Below are 26,661 nucleotides of genomic sequence, written 5' to 3' on the forward strand. Positions count from 1 at the left end.
AGGCTTGGAAAAAGAAAGAGTCATTGCCTCTCACAGGAGAAATTCCTGAATTTTCAGTCAGTCCAAACAGTACTTCCTGCTTTGTAGATTTTCCTTTTCCTTTTTTTTTAGATTTTAATGAAAGTTTATAGAGAGCATGGATTTCCATTCATTCATTCATTCATAACTGCACATTTTCCTCCCTATTTCCTCGCCTCCAGTTTGCTTTTCTCTTTGAAAAAAAATTCATTGTTATACAACTCCCCTCCCAGTCGACTTTACTATTTATTTAGCTCTTACTCTGGACTGTTGTCATGCAAATAATATCTAATCATATATTCCTTCTTAAGCAGTTCTCTCCCTCATCTGTTTCAATGCAGTGTACATTATTTATCCCCTCTTTTCTTAGATTCCCTCCAACCCTGATACCAGTCCTATTTTATAAGTGTCATTATGCAGTATTTGTCCTTTTGTGACTGAGATACACTCAGCATAATATCCTCCAGGGTCATCAATTTTGTATATTTCATGAGTTCCATCTTTTTAAATGCTTCATAGTATTCCACTGTGTGACTATATCACAGCTTCTCTATTCATTCATTTGTTGATAGGCACTTGGGTTGTTGTTTCCATCTCTTTCCTATTGTGAACAATGCAGCAATAAACATGGTTGTGCATATATCTGCTTGGGTGGCAGTTGTAGTTTCTTTAGGGTATATTCCCAGTAGTGCAATTGCTGGGTCAAATGGTATTTCTATTTACAACTTTTTGAGAAGCTGCCATACTGCCTTCCACAGTGGTTGCATCATTTTACACTTCTACCAAAGTGAATAAGGTTGCAGTTTCTCCACAAGCTGGTCAGCATTTGTTGTTTGCTGCTCTGTTGAATTTTGCTATTGTTACTGGGGTGAGATGATATCTGATAGTTGTTTTGACTTGCATCTCTCTTGGAGCTAGGGATTTTGAACATTTCTTGTGTTTGTTCGCCATCTGAATGTCTTCTTGGGTGAATTGTCTGTTCATATCCTGTGACCATTTTGTAATTGGTTGTTCACCTTTATCTTGTGGTGGTGTCAAATCTATTCCTGAGATGCTCTCTAAACTCAGGCAGGATATACTCAATGCTGGATTTTGGCTCCTATGAACTTGTTTTAATTTTTTTTAGTTTCAATTTGACTTAATATATAAGCAATTGACAGTCTTATTCTGACTGCTAATACTGTACTTCTCCAGGGTCCCTGCACAGAAACCAATTGTTAGCCTTGCAAAAATCTCTGGTTTCTATCACTAAAGTCTTTTATGATCCTACTTCTTTGTTTATATCTTTGCATCCCAGTTAGCAGTAATTAGTAATAAATCTTGACTTTGTTTATCAAGTGCAAATTACTCAAGTTGGTATCAGTCTGTTGTAGATATCCTTAATATCTTCATCTTTGGCTTTTGTAATTGGCTTAATAACTGAATAAAAATTTTACTAACTGATCATCTTTGTAAGCAAATGGATATTCCTGTGTTACTGACAGTGTTACACGTAAGGATGGATTTTTTTTTATTTTACATCATAGGTCTCACATATTTGAAATATGTGTGCAAATTAAAACCACATGCATTCCATGGGAAGTGATCAGCTTGTGACATAATTTTAAACTTGATATGGTAGCATGTCAATCAACTTGACACAGTGCGATGCTAATGAACCTGGATTTATTATATTGCTGCCATCAGATGTGCAACACCTAAGAGATCCAGCTTGGTTCTTCTCCAATAATTCCCCTTAGAGTTGTATCTGATTTTATTACCAGTTTTCATTTGAATCCATTGAGGAACAGGACAGTTATGCTTTTGTTTCTTGTCCAGGAACTTTTTAAATTTATTTATTTTTAATTTTTTTTTTATCTAGGAACTTCTTGATCCTGAAAGTCTTATGAGAAGACATAGTGATACAAAACAGGGCAAGATAGATTCTAAATGCTCTTTCTGACAATGAATTTAATGTAATTTCTCTTGAATTTTTAATTCTTAGCACAGCAAATTATATGACTTTCCAATTTAAAATAGTCAGTAATAGCCCAGTCCTGCTCACCAATGTCTAGCATATCTTTCTTTCTTAGTCTTGAAGTTCTGCTACCACTTGTCTACCACGCATGTAAGCCTTCACAATATAACAGACTAATAAGAGGTGGCTCAATAGATATATAGGGTTACTGAAGTTACTGAGCAGCACAGTTATAATACATCATTATAAAGAGTTCCACTGGACAGCACTAATCTAGAGAAGAAAAGTTCTTGAAGGAATAAGGTTACTGATGATCAGTCTGTGTTTCTCTAAAAGCAGCAGTAAAGTCACAATGGAGTACCACTTAACACATACAACTGAAAATAGGCAAAAGATAACTAGTCCGAAATATTATTCCTGGTAAAAAATTGAGTGCAACAGAGTCTGCAGATGGAGCCACACAGCACACATCTAAGGACTGCTGCATTTGGCAAAAAAGGACCATAGCTTCCTATGGCTCCAATTAGTTCCACAAAATGCCTAAGAAGGTCTTCGGATTAAAATTTTGCTCAATTATCTGTTAGGCTATGAGTAACAGAAGGAGGAGCTGCCAGTAAGTTAGATTTTTTTTAAAAAAACAAAGCAACCAATTCAGTGTCATTAAGTCAACTCTGACTCTGGTTTTCTGATGTCACAGACTTTTACTGGAGGAGATTGCCCATCTTTCTCACACTGGAGTCCATGACTGACTTTTCCATTAGCAGTGCAACACATAACACACTATAGGCTCAAATTAAACTGCTGTCAAGTCAGTTCTGAATCACAGTGAGCCTTCACCAGTTCCTAAGGCTGTAAATCTTAATAGGAGGAGACTGAGGGGCAGGGGCAGTTAGTGGATTTGAACAGCCTGGAGCCATGGAGCCTTTGGGTTAGCAGTGCAATGGACAAAGCCACCAGAGCTCCCTACTGCACCTTCTCCATAACTGGCATCATTCAGATGCTTGACATATACGTTGTTTCGCGGAACAGCTGGTGGCCTCACTGTGTGCCTTCAGGATTGCAGCACAGCTTCTTGCCACTAGGCCACCAGAGCTCCCTCATAATGAAATATAGTTAGTGAACAGAAAAAAAAATAGGATACCAAATAATCTTTACAGTTTGATCTCAACTACATTCAAATATATTTAAAAGATACCCACAAGGAAAAAGAGTTAACAAGAGTAGTTGTTTCTTGGTAGAGGCATTATGAGAGATTATTCTGTTCCTTATGCTTTCTTTTCTAAGGAGCTCTAGTAACACACTGTATCAGACTAGTAACTGAAAGGCTGGCAGTTCTACTAGCTGCTTCACAGGAGAAAGACTGGCAGTTTCCTCTAATAAAGATTTCTAGCCTTAGGGAGCTCTGAGGGCCTAACAGGCAAGAAGCTTCACTGCAACCCCAGAGGTGTGCTGTTCAAATCCACCAGATGCTCTGCTTTCTCTAGCAGAGGGGTAATCTCCTTCTGTATCAGTCAGATCTGATTTGACAGCGTGCGCGCGCGCGCGCGCACACACACACACACACACACACACACACACACACATTTACAGCCTTGGAAATCTGAGGGAGGGTAGTCATACACTGGAAGTAAGTTTGGGCTTTTTTGGTTCTATACTTATCTACATGTTTCTACCCTTGTAGACTTGTCTCTACCCTTTCCCTGCTACATCCCCACTCTGTTGTCCATCTCTTGTTTAGGAGGATATAAGTCCAAATCTCATGTAATAACTTCAGAAAAAGACTTTTGCTTCAGGTCGTACTGAGGGAAGATCCTGGCCACAAGCTTCTGCTAAGTTCTATGACTTATTGTCTCTGTTTAGATTTCTGTGAAGATTTCAAAGGGCCGCTTGAGAAGACAAGGCAAAATATTATAATGAAATGTGCAAGGAGCGGGAGTCGGAAAATCAAAAGGGCCGAACTCGCTCAGCATTTCTTAAGCTGAAAGAACTGAAGAATAAATTCAAGCCACAAGTTGCAATGCTTAAAGGTGCTATGGGCACAATACTGAATGATTCCAGGAAGCATTAAAAGATGGAAAGAGTATACAGTCACTGTACCAAAAAGAATTGGCTGACAGAAGAATTTCAAAAAACAACATATGATCAAGAGGCAATGGTGATGAAGGGGGAAGTACAGGCTGCTCTGAAGGACTCGACAAAAAATAAAGCCCCATGAATTGATGGAATACCAACTGACGTATTTCAGCAAACAGATGCTGCCCTAGATGTGCTCACCAAGTTGTGCCAAGAAATTTGGAGGACAACTACTTGGCCAACTGACTGGAAGAAATCACATTTATTCCCATTCCAAAAAGAAGGTGATCTGACAAGAGTGTGAAAATTATCTAACAATATCACACCCTAGTAAAATTCTGCTGAAGACTATCCAGAAAAGACTTGAACAGTACATTGACAGAGAGAACTACCAGAAATACAAGCTGGGTTTAGAAGAGGTTGTGGCACTAGGATATTACTGGCAGTGTCAGATGGATCTTGGCACAGAGTACCAGAAGATTATCTGTGTTTCTGACTATACAAAGGCATTTGACTGTGTAGATCACAATAAACTGTGGCTAACATTCAGGAAAATGGGGATCTCAGAACACTTGATCGAGCTTATATGAAATCTATACTTGGACCAAGAAGTAGCTCTCAGAACAGAGCAGGGAAATATACTGCATGGTTCAAAAGAAGGAAAGGAGTGTGTCAAGGATGCATCCTGTCCCCGTACCTTTCCAATCTGTATGCAGAACAGATCATTTGAGAGGCAGGGCTTTAAGAGGAGCAGTGTGGCATCAAGATTGGAGGAAGACTCCTTAACCTACAATATGCAGATGACACAACCTTGATTGATGAAACTGAAGAAGAGCTGAAGCACCTGCTGCAAAAGGTCAAGGATTGTAGTCTTCAATATGGATTGAAGCGTAACATCAAGAAGACCAAGATTCTCACCACTGGGCCAATTGGCAGCACCACAACAGATGGAGAAGAGATTGAGGTTGTTAGCAAATAGTTTGCTCGTATCCACAATCAACACTCTTAGCACCAGCAGTCAGGAAATCAAAAGACAAATTGCCTTGGGAAAATCTGCTATCATGAACCTCTCCAGAGCGTTGAAGAACAATGATGTCAGTCTAGATACAAAGGTGTGCCTAATCCAGGCCATGGTTTTCTCAATTACATGTTATGCTTCTGAGAGTTGGACAATGATTAAGGATGACAGAAGAAGAGATGCCTTCAAGTTGTGATGCTGGAGAAGAGTCTTGAACATACCATGGACTGCCAAGAAAACAAATAGGTCCGTCTTGGAGAGGGTGAAACCAAGTTTCTCCTTGGAGGCTAGGATTTTGAAGCTCCATCTCACTTACTTTGGACATGTGGCCAGGAGAGATCAGTCCTTTGAGAAGGACATCATGCTCAGAAGGGTAGATGGACAGTGCAGGAGAGGAAGACCCCGGATGAGAAGGATTGATACAGTGACTGGGGCAATGAGGTTTGTGTGTCAGAATTAGTGAGACTGGCTCAGGACAGGGAAGGGTTCAGAGCTGCTGTACATAGGGTCTCTATGTACTGCAGGCAACTCAACCAATAACATTCTATGACAGGTTTGGAAGCAGTAGTGGCATCCACTTCCTAAACAATACGCCTCTGGAAACCCTATGAACTGATAAATATCGACAGTTGCAGAGGGACTTCAGGCCTTTTGTTCAAAGGGTAGCTATGAGTCATGTTTGACTTGAAGGCAGTCAACAACAACAACAACAACAACATACTTTTCTATAGTATAGAACTTTCCTATCCATAACTTTTCATTTTGTAATTAGAAAACTGGAGAGAAAAAAAAAGATTTATTATAGTATAAAGATAGAATTCAAACTTGTAATATAAACTAAAAAACTCACTGTCGTCAAGTTGGAACCAACTCATAGCTGACTCGTCAGTGGATTTTGTGACACTGTAAATCACACAGGAGATTCCCTGTCTTTCTCTCTCAGAGCAGCTGGTGGATTACCAGAGCTCTCAAACTTGTAAGATTTTAAAATTCATTTACTATTTTGAAGAATGATTTATACAGACCACATTATGGCTTTGATCTTACAAGGTTCCCAGAAGTACTTTTAGAAATTATTAAGTACTTTTAGAAATTATTAAGAATGAGAATAGGAAATCACTCTAGTCTAAATTAGTATCTTGGTCATGTACTAGAGATACAATTTCTGATGCTCTGTCTGGGAAGCAGCTTTCACTGTATGAATTCTATTCCTGTCAACTATGTGATAACATATGTGAGGATTCTATGAGGTACTGACTCTCTGAAATGAGTAAGAAGGGACATGACAAAAATAAACAAAAAAAGAAACCAAGCTATTTCTTAGGAAAAAAGGATGCTATTAGCTCCACTCCTCATTTAACGACATAGTTAAGATTTCAAAGGTCAAGTAAAAATCAGCGTTGTGTGCAAATGAAGGATGATCACATTAGATCACAAAATGAAAGATGGCTACATCAGTATATAACTGCCAAATTATAGCATGACATAGTTGGCAAACCCCTAAGAATCATGAATTAGCCAAGATGACACATAACCTCAGCACTATTCTCACCTCATTTCAGAGTTTGTTATTGCTGGACATAGATCATTAAGGCATAAAACAGATTGGACAGTAGATTTTTTACTGTTGTCATAAAAGTGAAATGCTGGGTAATGAGACAGTGAAGAACAAGTGTGCTTCTGATAAGATAGACTAATAACGAGAGAAGGACTATCTAATAGTTGTGTTCGTTTGTTTTTTTTTTTTTAAATCTCAGGGGAGCTCTGGTGGCCTAGTGGTAAGGAGCTGCAACTACAATCCCAGAGGTACACAGTTCGAATCCACCAGATGCTCTGCCGGGGAAGGAGGGACAATCTCCTCCTGTACCAGTCAGATCTGATTTGACGGTACAATCACACAAAAATAAAAAAAAAATTTAAAAAAATCTCAGACTTTCTTGGAGATTGGCCTTAGGTTTTATAAGTGACTATCCTGGAAAAAAGGATATTACTGGTTCAGGTTTATAATGTTTGGCAACAGACTTTCTGTAGGCAGATCATTAGCTGGTCTCATACACAACTGTAGTTAAGATGATAGCAAATTCTATGAACTCATTAAAATTCAATATTATTCACTGGGTTGCATTCTAAGGAGCCCTGGAGGTTCAGTGGGGTCAAGGGCTTGGCTACTAAGGTCTGTGGTTCAAATCCAGATTTAATTATCACCTGCTAGTATATTAAAGGACACCCTATTGTCTAGATATAGAATTGTATGAGTATTCGTTAAACGGGGAGCTCTGGTGGCCTAGTGGCAAGAAGCTGCACTGCAATCCCCGAGGAACACGGTTCGAATCCACCATGTGCTCTGCCGGAGAAGGAGGCGCAATATCCTCCTGTACCAGTCAGATCTGATTTGACGGTACACGCACACAAAATAATGAAAAATTTAAAAAAAAAAAAAAAAGAAATGTATGAGTATTCGTTAATGAAAATGTCAATAAATCTGTTTTCAATTTCAGTTGTTTCCCTGCTTTTCCTTCCCACCTGAGAGATTGATACAAATCCTTTGCCTGTCTGCTGTCTCAGAGGTTAAAAAAAACCAAAACAAACCCCACAATGATAATCCTTGGGTCATCCCTCTTTGAATTACAATATCCTTCTACCTCACTTTTTTACATTTCCAGTCACTGGTAGACTAACCTCACTTTATAATGTAAAATCCAAAACAGAAGAACTTGTTTTTCTTTTTCCTGAGTAAGTATTTACTCCTTTTCCTTATAATACCTCAATTACACAAAAGCCAACTATGACCCCTTACATATTTTATCACGCCTACTTTTACGTTTCAACCAGAGACAGTAGAATCTGAACCAACAGCAGGGAGAGGACACTAATAAGAATAAAGCAAACCATTCTGCTCTCCTGTTTGTCCCTAGGCCTGATAGGTAAGGAGGCTGAAACGGTGACAAGAGGCAGCAGGATAGAGCAGGAGACAGACAACAGATGCAAGTGTAAGTCAAAAGAAACAATGTTTAGTCCAGACAGAACTATCTTGCTAGGCACACACTCTGGAAGCCATATAACCACTCAGTACCTCATTTAAAATGGAGTTTAAAATCCCCTCAATTACCTATTTCACAAGAGGCTGGGAGACTTAAAAAAATAATTTCATTTGTCTGTGCAATATCTGCTCCCACAACCAAAGATAAGTACTGCCAGTTGCTTCTTTTCATCACTGGAGCCAAAACAAGAATGTCAAAATTATCTACTTCACAATTCTGAGCAGTAGACAAAATTGCAGGCATACTAAAATTAAATGGGAAAAGTACCAACAAATGACAGACAAGTTAATATAAGTCTTGCTTAAAGCTATATTGAGAATGCTGCCTTACAGTCATCTCAGGACAAATTTCTCTCTCTAGATGGGTTGGGTCTAGATCTCCTTTAGTTTCCTGAAGCCTGGAAGAATATAGTGATTTTTATTTAACAGTATATTTAGGAGGAGAATGGACAAAATATGAGATGAAATTATACATTTCATTAGGAATTTCTCTGAGACAATGAAAGCCACAGAAGTAATGCCAAACATTAAGAAGGTAAAGACAAGGGGAAGGCTCAGGTTTTAGAGCCATAAAGACCCAAGTTCAATCCTGGCTCTGCCACTAACTGGGAAAGTCAGCCTTTTCAATCTTAAATTTTCCACCTGCTAAATAAGAGATAATGCTATTTGCTTCCCAGGGATGCTCTGAGAATTAAGGAAAGTAATGCATGTAAAGTATTTGGCACATAAAAAAATGCTTAACAAATAAGTAGAGGGTGTTGATGGTTCAGTGGTAAAATTTTCACTCTCCATATAGGAGTCACAAGTTTCCAGGTTCAATTTCCAGCCAATGCACCTAAGTGCAGCCACCACTCATCTTCTAGTGAAGGCCTGTGAATTGCTACAATGCTGAACAGGTTTCAGTAAAGCTTACAGACAAAGACAGAGTAGGAACAAAAGCCTGAATCTACTTCCAAAATCAGCCAATAGCAAGCAGCTCTGGTGGCGTAGCGTCTAATGTTACGCAGATAAACACAAAAATGAGCCAATGGAAACTCTATAAGTCACAGTGGCCTGATTATGTTGTGTATGACACTGCAGTGAGTTGGCAGTTGACTTCATAGCCGCTAAGAACAAATAAATAATAGTACCATTAAAAAAAGGAAATATCAGTATATACTCCCGTTCAATCCTAGATCCTTAACCTTCCCTACACAGTAGTTTTCAACTAGAGGATGCATGGCAATGTTTAAAGACTTATTTGGTTCCACAACTAATGGGGTGTTACTAGCATCTAGAGAGTTGAGGCCAAGGATGATGCTAGATAACTTCTTTTTTTTCTCCTCGATAACTTTGAATGTACAAGATAGTTTCATATGACAAAGAGTTTCCAACTTTCAACAGTGCTAAGGTCAAGAAAGCATATTTGACAGCAAGCATTCCTTGGCATTCAATCTTTGGTATTTCACCTTTCTTAGTCTTAGTTTCCTCATCAGGAAATATATTTATCTATGTTCCTTACCTTAACAGGCTTTGGGAGATCAAATGAAACAATGGATGAGAAGCATTATCATTATTACACCTTTCATAATGCATGCTAAAGCTCACACTTGCAGAAAAAGACAGAATTCACATACTGGGACGGGAGGGAGACAAGACATATGGAGTGGAATTCTCACCATCTAAAGTGGTCCTCTTACCAATCTACCTCTACACAGCATGACTGAACAGAGGAGAACTTGTATATGGTGATGGGACAGGACACCTCTCAGGAGAAAGAGAAGAAAGAATGGGATGTGGGAAATGGGTAGGAATAACATAGGCATATTAAAGAGTTGCTGACAGATCCAGGCAAATAACAACACACCCAAAACATCATGATGACCTCAGAGAGAAGAACTTGTTTATTAATTAACTGCCTTTTCATGGTCACATCTACTGAATCTTCTTTTCTATGAGACATTCATTCAGTCAATTCTTTCCATTCTTTGATTCCTCTTAATGGAATTTTGTGGATTTCCAGGGTTTAGGAAGGATCTTCTTTTTTGCACCTTAGTTCTCAAACATCATTAGCTCCAGAGTTTCTAACTTTGGTTAATCATAATCACTTATGGTACTGTCTCAATCTTGAAAGTTTTTAAAAAATTTCAACTATATTTCAGAACAATTCCATCAGAGTCTTTCGAGACAGGACCTAGGTATTAGTACTTTTTAAAGCTCCTCAGCTAAACTGCAAATATGTGTGTGTGCGCACACGTTTTTAATTTTCTTAGGCTCCAACTTTGGAGATTCTGATTTAGTTTGTCTGAATGGGACCCAGGAGTCTGTATTTTTAAACAACTTTCCACCTGATTCCAGTGATCAGCCTGATTCAGAACAGGCCATTGCTTTTCTAAAGCTCAATTCTCTCCAGTCTTATTCATTTCTGTTGCTACAGATAAACTTCTGTGATGCAGATTTTACTCCTTTTGCTCTTCATGGTACATCATTTTTGAGGCTGCACATTACATACATAAAAGGATATTATAAGAAGGAGAGAGAGTATTCTGAAAACAAGAGAACAGAAATCAAATGGGAGTAAAAAAGTGTTGAGCCTATCAGGGGGGATCAGAGTAAGAAATCCGGTGAAGATAAAAAGATGGAAGAGGGGTAGGACATGAAGAAAAGAGGTCACAGGGATGAAAATGAGACTGGCAGCGTTAAATAACAATAAAGGATGCAGTAAGTCAGTGGCCCCAGAGACATAGTTGGAAGACTTTGCTTTGGGCACACACACACACAAATACTAGAAAATAGCATGGTATGGTATAGTTCTCAAATCCCAATCTCATCCACATTTCCCCTTACTCCCCTTCAACATGCCCTCCAAGATGCCAAAGACTCATACATATTAAATACAAGTAGTTTGTGTTGTATTTTTTTTAATGGGACAATTTCAAAAAACAAAAAGGAATTAAGATTCATTTACTGAAAGAGAGGAAAAGAAGAGACAGAAATCATTGTGAGCTTTTGCATAAATCATCTCTCAACACCGTTTACTTGTTGGGTCTAGTGGCTGTCCCCTGTGCTACTCACTGTGTAATCCTCTAACATGAATGTTAAAAATGAGGTATATTAATGGCATCCCGGAAATCTTGATTAAAGTCATGGTGTTGACAGAAAGGTCACATCACAGTCAGGACAAGCTTAAGGAGAATGTTGTAGATGGTGTGCATCACCAGTCATGGATGTTAACGTATAGGATCTGAAAGTCAAGGTACCTAGATGCTTTTGTCAAACCCTAACCTCATTATTTTAAGGCTTAAATTTTCTATATGATTTCCCCCTAAATATCTCCAACAAGAAAATCTCAAGGATAACTTGACTAAATTTGGCCTATGGAAATAAAACTAGAAAGAAAAGGACGGGAAGATAAAAAGAGCAGTGAAAAAATATACCTGAAGAAGAAGCAGACTTTTACGGAATGCCAGGCTAAGTACGCTCAGAGCTACTACCCAGTAATACAGAAAATGAGCTAATCTTCAAAGAAAAGACTTACATACATTTTATTTAAAAAGAGTGGTCTTTACCTTATCATTTAGAAGTGGTTTGATCTCTGTGAGTTGAACATCCTGAAGTTCATCCATGAGGATAGATGAGAGTGGAGGATTCTCAAGAATAGATTAATAACTCTGAAACAGAAGAAAAAGGATTAGCCCAGGAGTTGTAAATCTAACAGTCACATCACATTGATTCACTCAGTATATTAGCACTAATTTTATGTCACAGAAGCCCTGGTAGTATAGTTTGTATTATGCTAATGGAAAGGTTGGTGTTTCAAATCCACTAGGCATTACATGAGAGAAAGAGGAGCAATCTCCTCCTACAGAGATTTACAGTCTTGAAATTAAATGGAGGATCACTATGACTTGGATCGACTTGACGGCAGTAGGTTTTAGATTTTTATAGTATGTCAAGCATGTCTCAGGGTACAAAACACAGACAGAAGTAGACTTCATGCATTCCCTTCAGAATTGGAGAAGCCGTCAAGGCTGCCCTTTATCACCTTCCTGTTCAGTATTGCAATAGAAGTCCAAGGCAGAGAATAAGGCTAGAAAAGGAAACAAAACACATCCAAATAGGCAAAGAGAGAATAAAACTATCTCTATTTGCATATGACATGATCCTATACACAGAAAATACCAAAGATCTGTCAAAATAAAAAAATTACTAGGTCTAATTGACTGATTCAGCATACAAAAGTCAGTAGCATTCCTCTATAGTTAACAAAGAGATCTCAGAAAACAATGTCATTTATAATAAACACTCATTAAATATTTAGGAGGAAATCTAACTAGAGATGCAAAGAAAACTATAAAATACAATTATAAAAGGTGCATGGTTCAAATCCACCAGATGCTCCATTGGAGAAGGAGGGACAATCTCTTCTTGTGCCAGTTGGATTTGATTCGATGGTACACAAAAAGGAAAGAAAAAACACAACAAACCCACCCCAAAACTACTATAAGATACTCAAAGAGACTTATGTAAATGGAAAAGCATACTATGTTCATGGATTGCAAGACTTAACATTGTGAAAACTGCAATACTACCAAAGCAATCTACAGATACAATGTAATCGCCAAAATTCTTCCATTGTTTTTCAAAGAGATGGAAAGCATAATTATCAATTATAAACGGAAAGAAAAGAGACCTTGGATAAGCAAAAGAACACTTAAGAAGAAAAATAAAGTAGAAAGTCTAACACTTAATTGTGCTTATGTGAAACCTATACTTGGACCAGGAGGCTGTTGTCAGAACAAAAAACACGGAAACACTGCATGGTTCAAAATTGGGAAGGGTGTGCATCATGGATGTGTCCTATCTCCATATCTTTTCAATCTATATGCAGAACAGATTATCTAGGAGGCTGGGCTCTATGAGGAGAAGTGAGCATTGGGATCGGGAGGTACACTCATCAATAATCTGTGTTATGCAGATGACACAACATTGCTTGCTGAAACTGAGGAGGACCTGAAGCGCTTGCTGCAGAAGGTCAAGGACTGCAGTCTTCAATATGGATTGAAGCTCAACATCAAGCAAACAAAGATTCTCACCACTGGGTCAATTAGCAGCAGCATGATAAATGATGAAGAGATTGAGACTGTTGACAGCTTCAATTTGCTTGGCTCTGCAATTAACATCTTGGTACCAGCAGCCAGGAAATTAAAAGACTAATTGCATTGGGAAAATTTGCTGTCAGAGACCTCTCCAAAGTACTGAAGAGCAACGATGTCAGTCTGGAGACTAAGGTATGCCCAATACAGGCCATGGTCTTTGCCATTACTTGCTATCCATCAGAGAGTTGGACAATGACGAGGGATGATAAAAGGAGAGTTGATGCCTTTGAACTTTGGTGCTGGAGAAGAGTACTGAATATACCATGGACTTCTAGGAAAACAAACAAGTTTGTCCTGGAGAGGGTGAAGCCAGGCTGCTCCTTGGAGGCAAGGATTCTGAAGCTTCATCTGACATACTTTGGACATGTTCAAGGAGGGACCAGTCCTTGGAGAAGGCCGTCATGCTTTGGAGATTAGAGTGACGGTGCAGGAGAGGAAGACCCTTGATGAGATGGATTGATTCCATCACTGGGGTAATGGGGATAGGTGTGTCGGAGACAGTGAGATTGGCAAGGGACAGAGCAAGGTTTAGGGTTGTTATGCATAGGGTCGCTATGAGTCACAAGTGACACGACTGCACATAACAACAACAACCACACAGATAGGAAGCTCTGGTGGCTTAATGGTAAAAAATTGTGCTGCTAATACAAAGGTTTAGGTTTTCAAAGGCCTGTTTTTTTGGAAGTGGAAGGCCAATCCTTCTTCCTAGTAATCAAGAATCAAGTAATCAGGAAATCAAGAGACGTATTGCATTGGGAAAGTCAGCTGTGAGGGACCTCTCAAGAGTACTGAAGAGCAATGACATCAGGCTAGAGACTAAGGTGCACCTGATCCGGGCTATGGTCTTCGCAATTACGTGCTATGCATCAGAGAGTTGGACAGAAAGAGAATTGATGATGCCTTTGAGGTGTGGTGCTGGAGAAGAGTTTTGAATATACCATGAACTGCTAGGAGAACAAACAGGTTTGTCCTGGAGAAGGTGAAGCTGGAATGTTCCTTGAAGTCAAGGAATCTGAAGCTTCGTCTGACATACTTTGGGCATGTTGCCAGGAGCGACTGGTCCTTGGAGAGAGACATCATGTTTGGCAGAGTGGAGGGGCGGGGAAGAAAGAGAAGAAGACCTTCGATGAGATGGATCGATTCTGTGACTGGAGCAGTGAGAATAAGTGCGTTTGAGATGGCTAGGTTGGCACAGGATAGAACAGCGTTTAGAGCTCTTGTACATAGGGTCGCTATGAGTTGCAAATGACTCGACGGCACATAACAACAACAATGCAAAGGTACATGGTTTGAATCCACCAGATGATCAGCAGGAGGATGGGACCTCTCTTCCAATGCCATTTACTGCCACTGAAAATCTGCTTGAGAGTCAACCATTGGTCGATTCCGACTCAAAGGCACACAACAACCACAAAGACTGCCATTAACAACTGTACTAATTTGCATGCTCACCAGTAATTTCTTTTTTACTTTATTTTTACTTAATTACTTATTAGTTTCTTAGCCATCCTAGTGTAAGTCAAACAGTATTTCATCATGGTTTTGATTTGCATCTCTCTGGTGGCTAATGATTCTACAATCAACAACAACAAACAAAACAGTATACACTTCTTAAAACCTCTGGGTTAGACAAATTATAATGCACTTGGCTGTTACTAAAAGGCTGGTGTTCTCCAAAAACCAGTAACTGAAAAATTTTATATGGCACATAGTTCTAGTGTAATACACACAAGGTCATTATGAGGAAGAATTAGCTCAGTGATTTAGTTACTGGTTCACTTTAAAACATTTCAGAATTACAGAATAATGAAAAAATATCTTACTCTTTTCCTTCTATCTAGTTAACAGAGTTAACACTTAGGTCTATTTTTATTTTCTTTCCTTGTAAAATTCTGAATTCCTTAAATTGCTCAACCAATCCACTTTCTCTATTTTAATTTATTCACTTGAAAGTGGTGGCACTTCAAGATGTTAATTATTTAAATGGCCTCAGTGTGGGCAGGACTACCAAGAAACCTCAGGGCCCAGAAGAAAGCCTGAGGTGCCCTCACATCCAACGTGACTGGCATTCACCTAGTGTTCCATGAATTTTTAAAACAGGATGAAAAATGCAATGTTTGTGCCAGGAGAAACACTTAAACAAGGGCACAAATTAAATAAGAAGGCTGTCCCTATCAGCTGAGCCCAGTGTAGACTCAAAGCAAGAACGCTATGCAGAACAGTGAGCTGTTTCAGTGTGACTTAGAAATTGGCATCAAGACAGCGGACACTTACCTTCCACATATTAGAAGAGACCTAAAGCTTTCTTCCGGAGACTCAATTTTTCCTCAGATCTTATTGTCCCAACCCTTTGCCAATGAATAATTTTATAATACCTATAAGAACACCAAAGATCACATGGTGGAAAATTCCATCTACAGATCCCTCAGCTGCACAGAATGGCCCCCTCTTGGGGATTTAAAGCCTGCAGTTCCCTCATCTGCACAAATGATAAGGAGATTAAATTCCATTCTAGCACTAAATGCTATTAATATTTCCAAAAGGCTATACATTTATAACCTGAAGTAGCCAATAAAATGTTTACTCTCTTTCCTAGTCTTAAAGGGTACAGAAGTTATTAACAAGTAAAATTGAGCAAGTGAGTCTGGAATCAAAACAAGGAAAGAGAAAAAAAGCACCTGGAATTAGAATATAAACACTTTCTCTTTAATCCTTGATTTGTTTTGTGGTGCTTTTTTTTAATAGATGAGAAACAGTCATTTACTTAATAGGAAAAGAATTTTTAAATCTTTGCTTTTCTCACTATACTATAAGGCCTGCACCAGGCTTCATCTGCTTTCTGTAGGTCTTTGAGCAAGTTCCTTTCTTTCTATCCATATTGTTGTACCTGCCTTCTTGAGGAAGAAAGGAATAGAAAAGTCCTACACTACCAATGTCCGAGACATTTTAGAAATGGTGATTTGAGTCACTATACCAAATCTTTTATCTAACTAGTTTGCTGAGGAAAAGGAGAATATGAATAAGTAGGGAAAAGAGAAATAAAATTCCAGACACTGTCTGTTGTCAGTTTCAGAAACGAAGACTTGCTTATTAAAACAGTACATTTTAAAACAAATCCTCAAGACATAATGATTTTGTTTAGGATCTTAGATGTGATCAATTCTGTCTATGTGAAAGAGTATTAGCAAAATTTCTAGAGATCATGAAAATTAAATCACTGGATATCATCAAGTAAATTCTGACTCACAGCACCTATATAACAACTGTCTCATGGGTTTCATTTCTTTCTCTTTCATTACACTTGGGTGAAAGTTTATATAGAATATACTAGCTTGATAGTAAACAATTTCTACATATTTTGATTCACAAAACTGGTTGCAAACCCCCAACCATCATTCTGTCCTCTTCTTTCCTTTGTTCCTCAGTTTCACTTGACCTTCATGTTCTTTCTTGCACTTCAGCTTTTGTTTTCAGAAAACGCTGCCCTTTTAGTCTATATGTGTTTGTATTCAAGAGCATATCCTCCCTAGTGTTATTCACTTTACAGGTCTGTCTATTGTTCAGCTGAAAACTGATCCCTAGAGGTGGGTTTGTTTCTAGACTTGGAAGGTGTCCAAGGGCCACAGTCTCTGGAGTTCTGTTTTACTAATCTCTCTCAGACCAGCATGTCTGGTCTTTTTCATGTTTTTACGTTGTGTTCTACTTTCCCCCCACTCCCATCCCAAGACTTTCGACTGTGATCATGATCACAGCAGTCAACAATGGCAGGTGAAAACATTTCTGGTCTCCAGGTAATAGAGGCTTTGGTTCATTTGGGTCATCTGTCGTTTGGACAAATTGTTTCCATAAATCTTTCATTTTCTTCACTCTTCTTTGTTTCAGACAAGATCAATAGCTTAATTTTAGATGGTCTGTCACAAGCTTTTAACACTTCAGTCACTTCTCATTGAAGGAGGATGTAGAGCACTGTCTTTGTGGACAATATTATGCCAAATGATCTAGCTGTTTCCTGCCCATAAGGTTTTCCTGACACAGATCATAAAATATTTTTTTCTCTTTTCTTTTTTCTGCAAAGCTGCCAAGTGGATTCGCATTACCAGCTTTCTGGTTAGCAGACGAATGCATAAACATTCAGATTCTACTCATAGCTAGGTTAGCAGGTTTTCAGAGGCTGTAAATAGCACAGGAAGGAGACTGTGCATCTTTCTTTCACAGAGTTGCAGGGCAATTTGAACCACCTGAGTTAGAATGGAGTTACTGTTGTTGTGTACCGTAAAAATGGAGTCAAACCGTAGCTGACCCTCTAGCGAGTTTTCAGAGACAGTTAATTGCACAAGAGGACATTGCCCATCCTCCCGTGGAACAACTGGTGGCCTTGTACCACATGCCTTCAGGACTGCAGTGCAGCTTCTTGCCACTAAGCCACCAGAGCTGCCAAGATGGAGTAGACATTCTTAATTTATCTTGCCTGTTCTGGAAAAGATTCCATTAAGTTGGGTAGGATTTTAAAAATATTCAATAAGAAAAAAATTATTCAATAATATAAACTAACTAGAATATACTGGAGGAAGAAAAGAATTTAGTAGACCTCTAAAAAAACTAACTGAAAGGTGACAAAGATTTGACCAAGTTATTGGGAATTACAACTATAAAGAAAAAGAGAAATCTGGGTTATAGGTAATTTTTTAAATGGTATAAGACAAGTACATTCAGATTTTGCCACTGTTTCTGGCTACAGACATGAAAGAATAATAGCACATTTAACAAAAACAACACTGACAAGGAGTAATAGAGAAACTGATGAAAACAGAACAAGACCAATTTTGAGTGTGATCTGACATTTTGGCATTCAAGAACTGAATACTGCCACATGAATGAATGGAAATCCAAAGTCTCTGCAAACTTTCACTAAAATTAATAATAATAAGAAGAAGAACTGAATACAAGTCCGAGTGAAGGTTAATGAGGTAAATTTACAAGTCATTACCAAGTAAAGATAGGAATGATAGGACCCAGGCTTTTCTAAAGGACAAATCACTTGAAGATGAGAAAATAAAAGAAAAACAATTCCAGGGATGCAAGAGGAGAAGCAGAAGCACAATGTTAAAGAAGTCAAAGAAAGATTCATTCAGGGGAGGCAAACTGTCAAACACTGAAAAAAGGAAGACGGAGGAGGGACTAAGAAAGGGCCATTATTTTTTGACAGTGAATGTCAGTGGCATTAAATCCAGGAAGAGTGAGGTTTTGTTCTCAGCTAAAATGTCAGCGACTATGTAGATCACCAGTTAGAATGGAGAAGCTGACATCTTTGAACTGCAAGCAAAAACGTTACTATAATCACCAATGGAGGCATCACCATTCTCTGATACATACAAGGTCAACATTGGGACGATGGCCTTTAAAGATCAAGAATAGTTAGTGGTTTTCTATAATTTGTGCACCAAAACCCTGAAATAGAAAACCTTATAGAAGCTTTGATGTCAGTGATGGTGAGAGCGTAGGGCTCAATAGGATGATAGGGTTACTTAATCATAAAGTACAACCTTTGTTCATTCAGGAATCTCTGGGTAGTGTAACAGTTAACATTTGATGCACTTGGCTGCTAACCAAAAGATTGGCAGTTTATCTCATGAAAAAGAGGCTAATAATATGTTGTTAAGTGCTGTCAAGTCAAGGCACTTAACACTAGGGCCCATTGCAGCAGTCACCATGCCAATTCACCTGGTTGAGGGGAGGGTCTTCTTGACCTTTGTCGACCCTCCACCCTTCCAAGCATCATCTCTCTCTCCAAGGAATACCGCCTCCTGGCAACGTGCCTAAAGTATGTGAGGTGAAGCCTCAACTCTGGCTGCACCCTTTCTATAACATTTATTTGTTGTTTTGGCCATCTATGGGATGTTCAGTACTCTTCTCCAACACGACACCTCAAAGGCATCAATTCTTATTTTGTCATTCTTATTCACTGTTCAGCTCTCAGATGCACAGTGAGTGGAAAACCCATGGCCTGAATCAGACATACCTTAGTCCTCCAACTGACATTACTCCTCAACAATTAGGAGACTAACTGCAGACTTTCCCAGTGCAATACAGATCCTGATTTCCTGACTGCTAGTACCAAGGAATTACTTGTGGATCCAAGTAAAATGAAGTTGTTGACAGTTTCAATCTTTTCTCCATCTATCATCTTTTCTCCTGATGATATACTATCAAGAAAAATCTAATAAATAAATCTGCTTCTGAAAGCCCTATGAAACACAGTTCTAGCTGGGGACACATGAGCTGCAAATGACTTGATGGCAATTTTGTTTATTTACGTGCCCGCTCAGTAAAAATTAATTAATTCATACCTGTTAGATGGATCTTGGCTGAAATCAAGGAATACCAGAAGAATGTCTATCTGTGTTTCATTGATTATGCAAAGGCATTTGACTATGTGGATCATAACAAACTGTGGCTGACTCTGAGAAGAATGGGAATCCCAGAACATTTAATTGTGCTAATGCAAAACCTATACTTGCACCAAGAGGCAGTAGTCAGAACAGAGCAGGGTAACACTGCATGGTTCAAAATTGGGAGGGGTGTACGCCAGGGATGCATCCTTTCTCCATACCTTTTCAACATGTATGCAGAGATTATCCAAGAGGCTGGGCTCTATGAGGAGAATTGTGGCATCAGGATTGGTGGAAGATCTATTAACAATCTGCGTTATGCAGATGACACAACCCTGCTTGCTGAAACTGAGGAGGACCTCATGCACTTGCTGCGGAGGGTCAAGGACTGCAGCCTTCAGTATGGACTGAGGCTCAATGTCAAGAAGACAAAGATTCTCACCACTGGACCAATTGGTAGCGTAAGGATGGATGGCAGAGATTGAGATTGTTCACAGCTTCAGTTTGCTCGGCTCCACAGTCAACACTCTTGGCACCAGCAGTCAGGAAATCAAAAAGCGTATCGCGATGGGAAAGTCTGCTGTTAGGGACCTCTCTAAAGTACTCAGGAGCAACGGTGTCTCTCTGGAGACTAAGGTGCGCCTGATACAGGCCATGGTCTTTGTAATCGCTTGTTATGCATCAGAGAGTTGGACAATGACTAGGGAGGACAGAAGGAGAGTTGATGCCTTTGAGCTGTGGTGCTGGAGAAGAGTACTGAATGTACCATGGACTGCCAGGAAAACAAACAGATTCATCTTGGAGAGGATTAAACCAAGCTACTTCTTGGAGGCAAGGATTCTGGGGCTTCATCTGACATACTTTGGACATGTTGCCAGGAGGAACGGGTCCTTGGAGAGGGACATCATGCTTGGGAGGGTGGAGGGATGGCGCAGGAGGGGAAGACCCTCTGAGATGGACTGATTCAGTGACTGGGGTAATCGGGATGGGTGTGTCAGAGGCAGTGCGGTTGGCACAGGATAGAGCAGGGTTTAGGGCTGTTGTGCATAGGGTCGCTATGAGTCGCAAACAACTTGACGGCACATAACAACAACAACAATTCATACCTAGCAAGGTATAGATTCTTTCAATCATAGAAAGAGCCTGTCAGCTTATTAGACGAACACTGTTTCTAGCTAAGCCCCTACTGATGTCAATAACACTAGGGAAAGCATTTCCATTTCTGGACTTCACTTTTGAGATCTGTCAAGGGAAGGAGCTGACCTTTTTGGTTTCTGATAGGGCTGACATTCTGTGAACTAGAGGGCTTCCAGTATATGCAGTACTTCACATTCCTTATCAAGGACAGCACTCCCTCACCTCTACATATGACCCTCCTAACTACAACCTGAGAAGGGGCTTTTCATGAGCCACAATCAACTTAAGAACAGTTAAGAGCCTCTACCAAGAGCCTCAATCATCAGCCTGGAAGGTTCAATTATGTCCTTTTTTAAAAGATTTTATTTTATACTGGTTTGCTTACAAAGTTTGTATACAATGTGTTTCACACTACCCTTCATTCACATTGTTTCATACTTAATCCCATTCATTATGTTTTATGCCCACCATTACCCTATTTCAATTACTTCCTTAATGTCACATGGCAAATCAAAGGGAAAGTACACTTGATTTGACTAACGGGCATTATAATTTTAGGCTTCTTTATCTTAATTTATATGTGTCCATTTAGTCACAGAAAGTTCACTGAGATTTCCATCTAATAAAAATGCTATTTGTTATTTAAACAATCAAGATTAAACATATTTTTAGCTTTCTAAACCACAAGCTATCTTGTTTTGTAGCTTAATGGTAAGGAATTGCACTGCCAACATAAAGATACCAGTTTTAATCTACTAGCTGCTCCACAGGAGAAAGATAGGCAATTTCGTCCCAGGCAATTAACTGCCTTTGAAAACCTTTTAAATGGTCAGCTTTGGGTTGGTTCTAACTCCACAGTACACAACCACAACCACCATGATCAAAGCAATTTTGTCTGCTCTCTGGCCTTTGGTTAGGCTTTGCCAGGATATACAAATCCTTTGTTTTTAGGTGCTGTCCAGTTGACTACAATTCATAGTGATCCTATGAGCAATGGATCTGAGCCTTGCCCTATTCTCTGTCATCTTCATGGTCTCTGACAAGCTCAAGCTCATTGTTAAAAACACTGTGTCAATCCACCTTGTTCAGAGTCTTCCTCTTTTTAGCTGACCCTTTACAATTCCCAGCATAGTATCTCTTTCTAAGGACTGGACCTTCCTGACAACATACCCAAAAGTATGTGTGACAACGTTTTGCCATCTTTGCCTCTAAGGAGCACCCCGGTTGCACTTTCTTCAAGTCCAAGGCACATTTAGTACTCTTTGCCAACACAACAAATCAAACGAACAGATTCCTCTTCAGTCTTCCCTGTTACCATCCAACTTTCAGAAACATAAGCAGCAAATTTAAATGGCATTTTAGTCTGTAACTGACATCCTTGCTCTTTAGAATTTCAGAAAGGTCTCTGACAGCAGATATTCCCAATGCAACACATCTTTTGTTTCCTTGACTGCTGGTACCACGAGTGTTGACTGAGGATTAAAATGAAATCCTTAACAACTTCAATTTTTTCTCCATCTATCATTATGTTAGGAAAACAAACAGATTCATCCTGGAAAGGGTTAAACCAGGTGGCTCCTTGGAGGCAAGGATTCTGAGGCTCTGTCTAACATACTTTGGACATGTTGTGAGGAGAGACCGGTCCTTGGAGAAGGACATCATGCTTGGGAGGGTGGAGGGACAGCGCAGGAGGGGAAGGCTCTCTATGAGGTGGATTGATTCAGTGACTGGGATAATCAGGATGGGAGTGTCAGAGACAGTGCAATTGGCACAGGACAGAGCAGAGTTTAGGGCTATTGTACATAGGGTCGCTATGAGTCACAAGTGACTCGATGGCACATAACAACAATAACAACAACAACATCATTATGTTGCATATTGGTCCAATGGTGAAAATTTGTTATTTTTTAAAAAATTATTAATTTTAATGAAAATTTACAGATATTTTGGCTTTTCATTCATTCATTGTTGCACTTTTGTCCCTATCCACCCCTTACCCTCATAATTCGCTCTTCTCTTTGAAAAGTAAAAAGAAAAATTCTTCCATTGTTTTACAATCCCAACTCCCAAGTCCACTCCACTATGCAGCCTTCGTTCTGGTCTCCTGTCATGACAAAAATACCTAATCATATCCCTTTTAAGTAGTTCTCTCCTTCGTCTGTTTCAATGCAGTATACATAATTTATCCCATCTTTCTCAGTCTCCCCCCAACCCCGATGCCAGTCCTATTTTACAACACTGGCATTATGCAGTATTTGTCCCTTTGTGACTGAGATATTTTACTCAGCGTAATATCCTCCAGGGTCACCCATTTTGTATAATATTTCATGAGTTCTTTGTTTTTCAAAGCAGCATATTATTCCATTGTGTGACTATATATATCACAGCTTCTCCATTCATTTGCTGATGGGCACTTAGGTTGTTTTCAACTCTGCTATTGTGAACAAAGCCGCAATAAACATGGGTGTGCATAAATCTGCTTGGGTGGTGGTTATGGTTTCTTTGGGGTATATTTCCAGTAGTGGAACTGCTGGGTCAAATGGTATTTCTATTCGCAAATTTTTTGAGAAAGCGCCATACTGTATTCCACAGTGGTTACATCATTTTACACTCCCACCAATAGTGAATAAGGGTTCCCATTTCTCCACAACCTTGCCAGTACTTGTCGTTTGCTGTTCTTGCTGGGATGAGATGATATCTCATAGTTGTTTTGAAAATTTTTGTTTTCTTGATGTTGAGATATAATCCATATTGAAGGTTATGGTCTTTGATCTTCTTCAGTAAGTGTTTCAAGTCTTCACTTTCTGCAAGCAAGGTATTGTCATCTGCTTAAGGCAAGTTGTTGCCAAACCTGATGCCACATTCTTTTTCACATAGTCCAGCTTTTTGAATGATTTTATTAGCATACAGATTGAACAGGTATAGAGAAAGGATACACTACTCCTAATCAAAAACACTAGACTATTAGTTAATATTCTTGGGAAAGAGTGAATCACTTTTGGCTTTGATAAGAGTGCTACAGCTTCTTGACAACAACAAAATGAAGACACCAAGCTACAGTGTCATGTTGTGAGGAACAAGCAAGAAGTGGTGAGCTGGTGGAGGTACTGAAGCAGTTCTGGCTAAAGCAACGCAGGAAGTGGCCAGGGGACTGACTGGAAAGGTAGACGGTGCTGCTCCTACAGCAAACAAATTTACATCACTTTTTATTCTAGAAAGTTTAGCTGAATGAATAATTATTACCCACTATAGCATCTGACAGCAATCCCTGGTGTCATTATGGTCAAAGCAGAGAGGTGCTAACCAAAAAGGTCAGTGGTTTGAATTTATTAGCCATTCTGTAGGAGAAATACAAGAGGGTCTGCTTCATTAAAGATTACAGCCTTGGAAGCCCTACAGGGCTTACACTGTCCCACAGGGTCATGAATCAGAATCAAGCTGAAAGCCGTGGGTCTGGGACAGATTAAAACACTTTATAATACATAAAGTTTTTACACAGCTAACATTTCACTAGATTATTATTTTACTGAGGTGTAATACCCAGTTAGGCATGTGGTTCAAATCCACCAGATGCTCTGAGGGGGAAGAATGACAATCTCCTCCCATGCGATTAAACTGCCTTTGAAAACCTACTGGTGGTCAGCTATGGTTTGGTTCCAAATTGATGGCCAACAATAGTACCCATTTACTAGCACATCATTTCTTTCAGAGAAATGAGGAGGCCGATATTTAGGGAAGTACATAGGACTGCCTAAAACTGGGTTGCTCTGATAAATAGTCAAGTTGACAGCACCTACCACCACCACCACAAATAACACAACTAATGCTATTACTGGAATTTAAACCCAGATAATTTAATCCCAAATATTCACTCTATCTTCTGTATCCCATTGCCTCCCAGGTTATCCCAGATGAAAAGATCTGGGATTGAAAAGGAGAAAGCTGGCTGACTCACTCACTACAACCACCCAATATTAAAGACATTATCTCTGGTCCTAAATTACAGTGCACTATTATAATCAGGCCTCAGGCTCTATGATTAAATCCCGATATGTAATTAATAAGAGGAGTCCTGGAGCACAATGATTAAGGCACTTGACTGCTAAACAAAAGGTGGGCAGTTCACCTGTCAGCTATCCTATATGAGAAAAGACATAGCAACCCACTTCCATAAAGACTGAATAGCCTTGGAAACCTTATGGGTCAGTTCTGCCTTGTCCTAGAGGATCACTTTAAGTCAGAATCAACTTGGCAAAATGATATGGTTTGTTATGAAATTAGTAAGAAAGTACAAATTCTGGGTTCATTCACTGGGTAGGAATATTGTTAAGGGTTTATTAGTCAAAATGCCTTTCCTACCCATTTGACTTTGACTTTACCATGTGGAAGGATGGCAATCTGCAAATACACTGTTAAAGTAAAAGTATTCACAAAGGGACAGGCTAATCTCACCATTAAATTGAGCAGATCCAGCAACAGAACTGGAGGATCTTCACCACGAGCAAGGAGGAAGCAAGGGAATGCAGAACACCCTTCAGGGCCAGAGATTCCTGTGCCAGCTAAACTAGGGTATACAGGAGCAATAGCCATAGCAGCCTCAGTGGACAACCAGAGATCTGCCATGAGACGGAGCCAACCTTGGTACTGCTGTCCCATTGAATTGGAGCTCAGAGCCTTTTACGCAAGTTTTGTTGGATGTCTGGAGTGGGGTGTGAAGAGCCACAATTGGAAGGACTGAGACTCAAGGTTGAGGAACCTGTGAGCACATTTCAGCACCTGTCCTGACGATACTCGGCTACAAATCTGAATTATAGACTTTGACTTTTCTAATATGGTTCTTTGGGGTCTATGAGCTATCACACTGGATTCTGGACCCAGTAAAGCAGTAAGACTGGTGTTGGAATGAGGAGAAAGAGGTGTGGGAGTGTGGGAGACATGTCCGACCTCATGGGAATTGGTTTTGTGTTGTTGATGTTCTTGATGTGCACAGTTCCCCTTTGTGAATTTGGTAAAGATCAGACAGGGTCATCCCCACATGTCCTTTGCTATTTTTACAGTACGGAAATGAAGTCCATATACAAAGAACTAAAGCTAAAGCCAATAAAGCTGTATGAGCTTATGAATTAATTAGGCAAACTCTAATGGGATAATTTTTTAACTTTGTCACTACAGACATTTGGAATAGAGTATTTCTTTGTTGTGAAGGCACTGCTGGTATATTATGCGATGCATAGTAGCACCCCTGGCCTCTACATGATACCAGTATGAGAAATAAAAATGTCTCCAGATTTTGCCAAATGTCCTCTGGTGAGTCGAAGTTGAGAATCCCTGATCGAAGGTTACAGAAGTTTGGGATAGCAGTCAATGCAAATTGTGAGTGCTTAAAAAAAGTTCTATTGCACACCCATGTTTATTGCAGCTTTGTTCACAATAGCAAGGAGTTGGAAACAATCTAAGTGCCCATCAACAAATGAATGGATACAGAAGCTGTGGTATATTGACACAATGGAATACTACTCTGCATTGAAAAACAAGGAACACATGCAATATTATTCAAAATGGGTGACCCTGGAGGACATTATGCTGAGTGAAGTATCTCAGTCACAGAAGGACAAATACTGCATGGTGCCACTGTTGTAAAACAGGACTAACCTCGGAGTTGGGGGGAGACTGAGAAAGATGGGTTCAATATTGTATACTGCATTGAAACAGATAAGGGAGAAGACTGTTTAAAAGGGATATGTGATTAGGTATTTTTGTCATGGCAGGAGTCCAGGGCGAAGGCTGCATAGTGGAGTGTACTTGGGGGAGGTTTTGTAAAACAATGAAAGAATTTTTCTTCAAGTTATTGGGTTTTGGGTTAGGAATGGAGTGCTTTAAACCCTGTACTA

General features: G+C 39.4%; 1 protein-coding gene across 3 annotated transcripts in view; it reads right to left on the minus strand.

Moving 5' to 3' along the window:
* The window catches only part of NDRG3 (NDRG family member 3), a 103,107-nt gene that overhangs the window by 63,919 nt on the left and 12,527 nt on the right, over positions 1-26,661 (minus strand). For 2 of the 3 annotated variants that reach the window (XM_006881502.1, XM_006881501.1), the window contains one exon: positions 11,655-11,756. In XM_006881502.1, coding sequence (XP_006881564.1) covers positions 11,655-11,662 — 8 coding nt within the window. In that variant the 5' untranslated portion in view covers positions 11,663-11,756. Of the gene's footprint in view, positions 1-11,654; positions 11,761-26,661 lie in introns of those variants that run through there. The other variant, XM_006881500.1, reaches the window with a different exon arrangement.

This window comes from Elephantulus edwardii, unplaced genomic scaffold (assembly GCF_000299155.1).
Source record: "Elephantulus edwardii isolate Elephantulus edwardi_28Jun2011 unplaced genomic scaffold, EleEdw1.0 scaffold00015, whole genome shotgun sequence".
Classification (NCBI taxonomy): domain Eukaryota; kingdom Metazoa; phylum Chordata; class Mammalia; order Macroscelidea; family Macroscelididae; genus Elephantulus; species Elephantulus edwardii.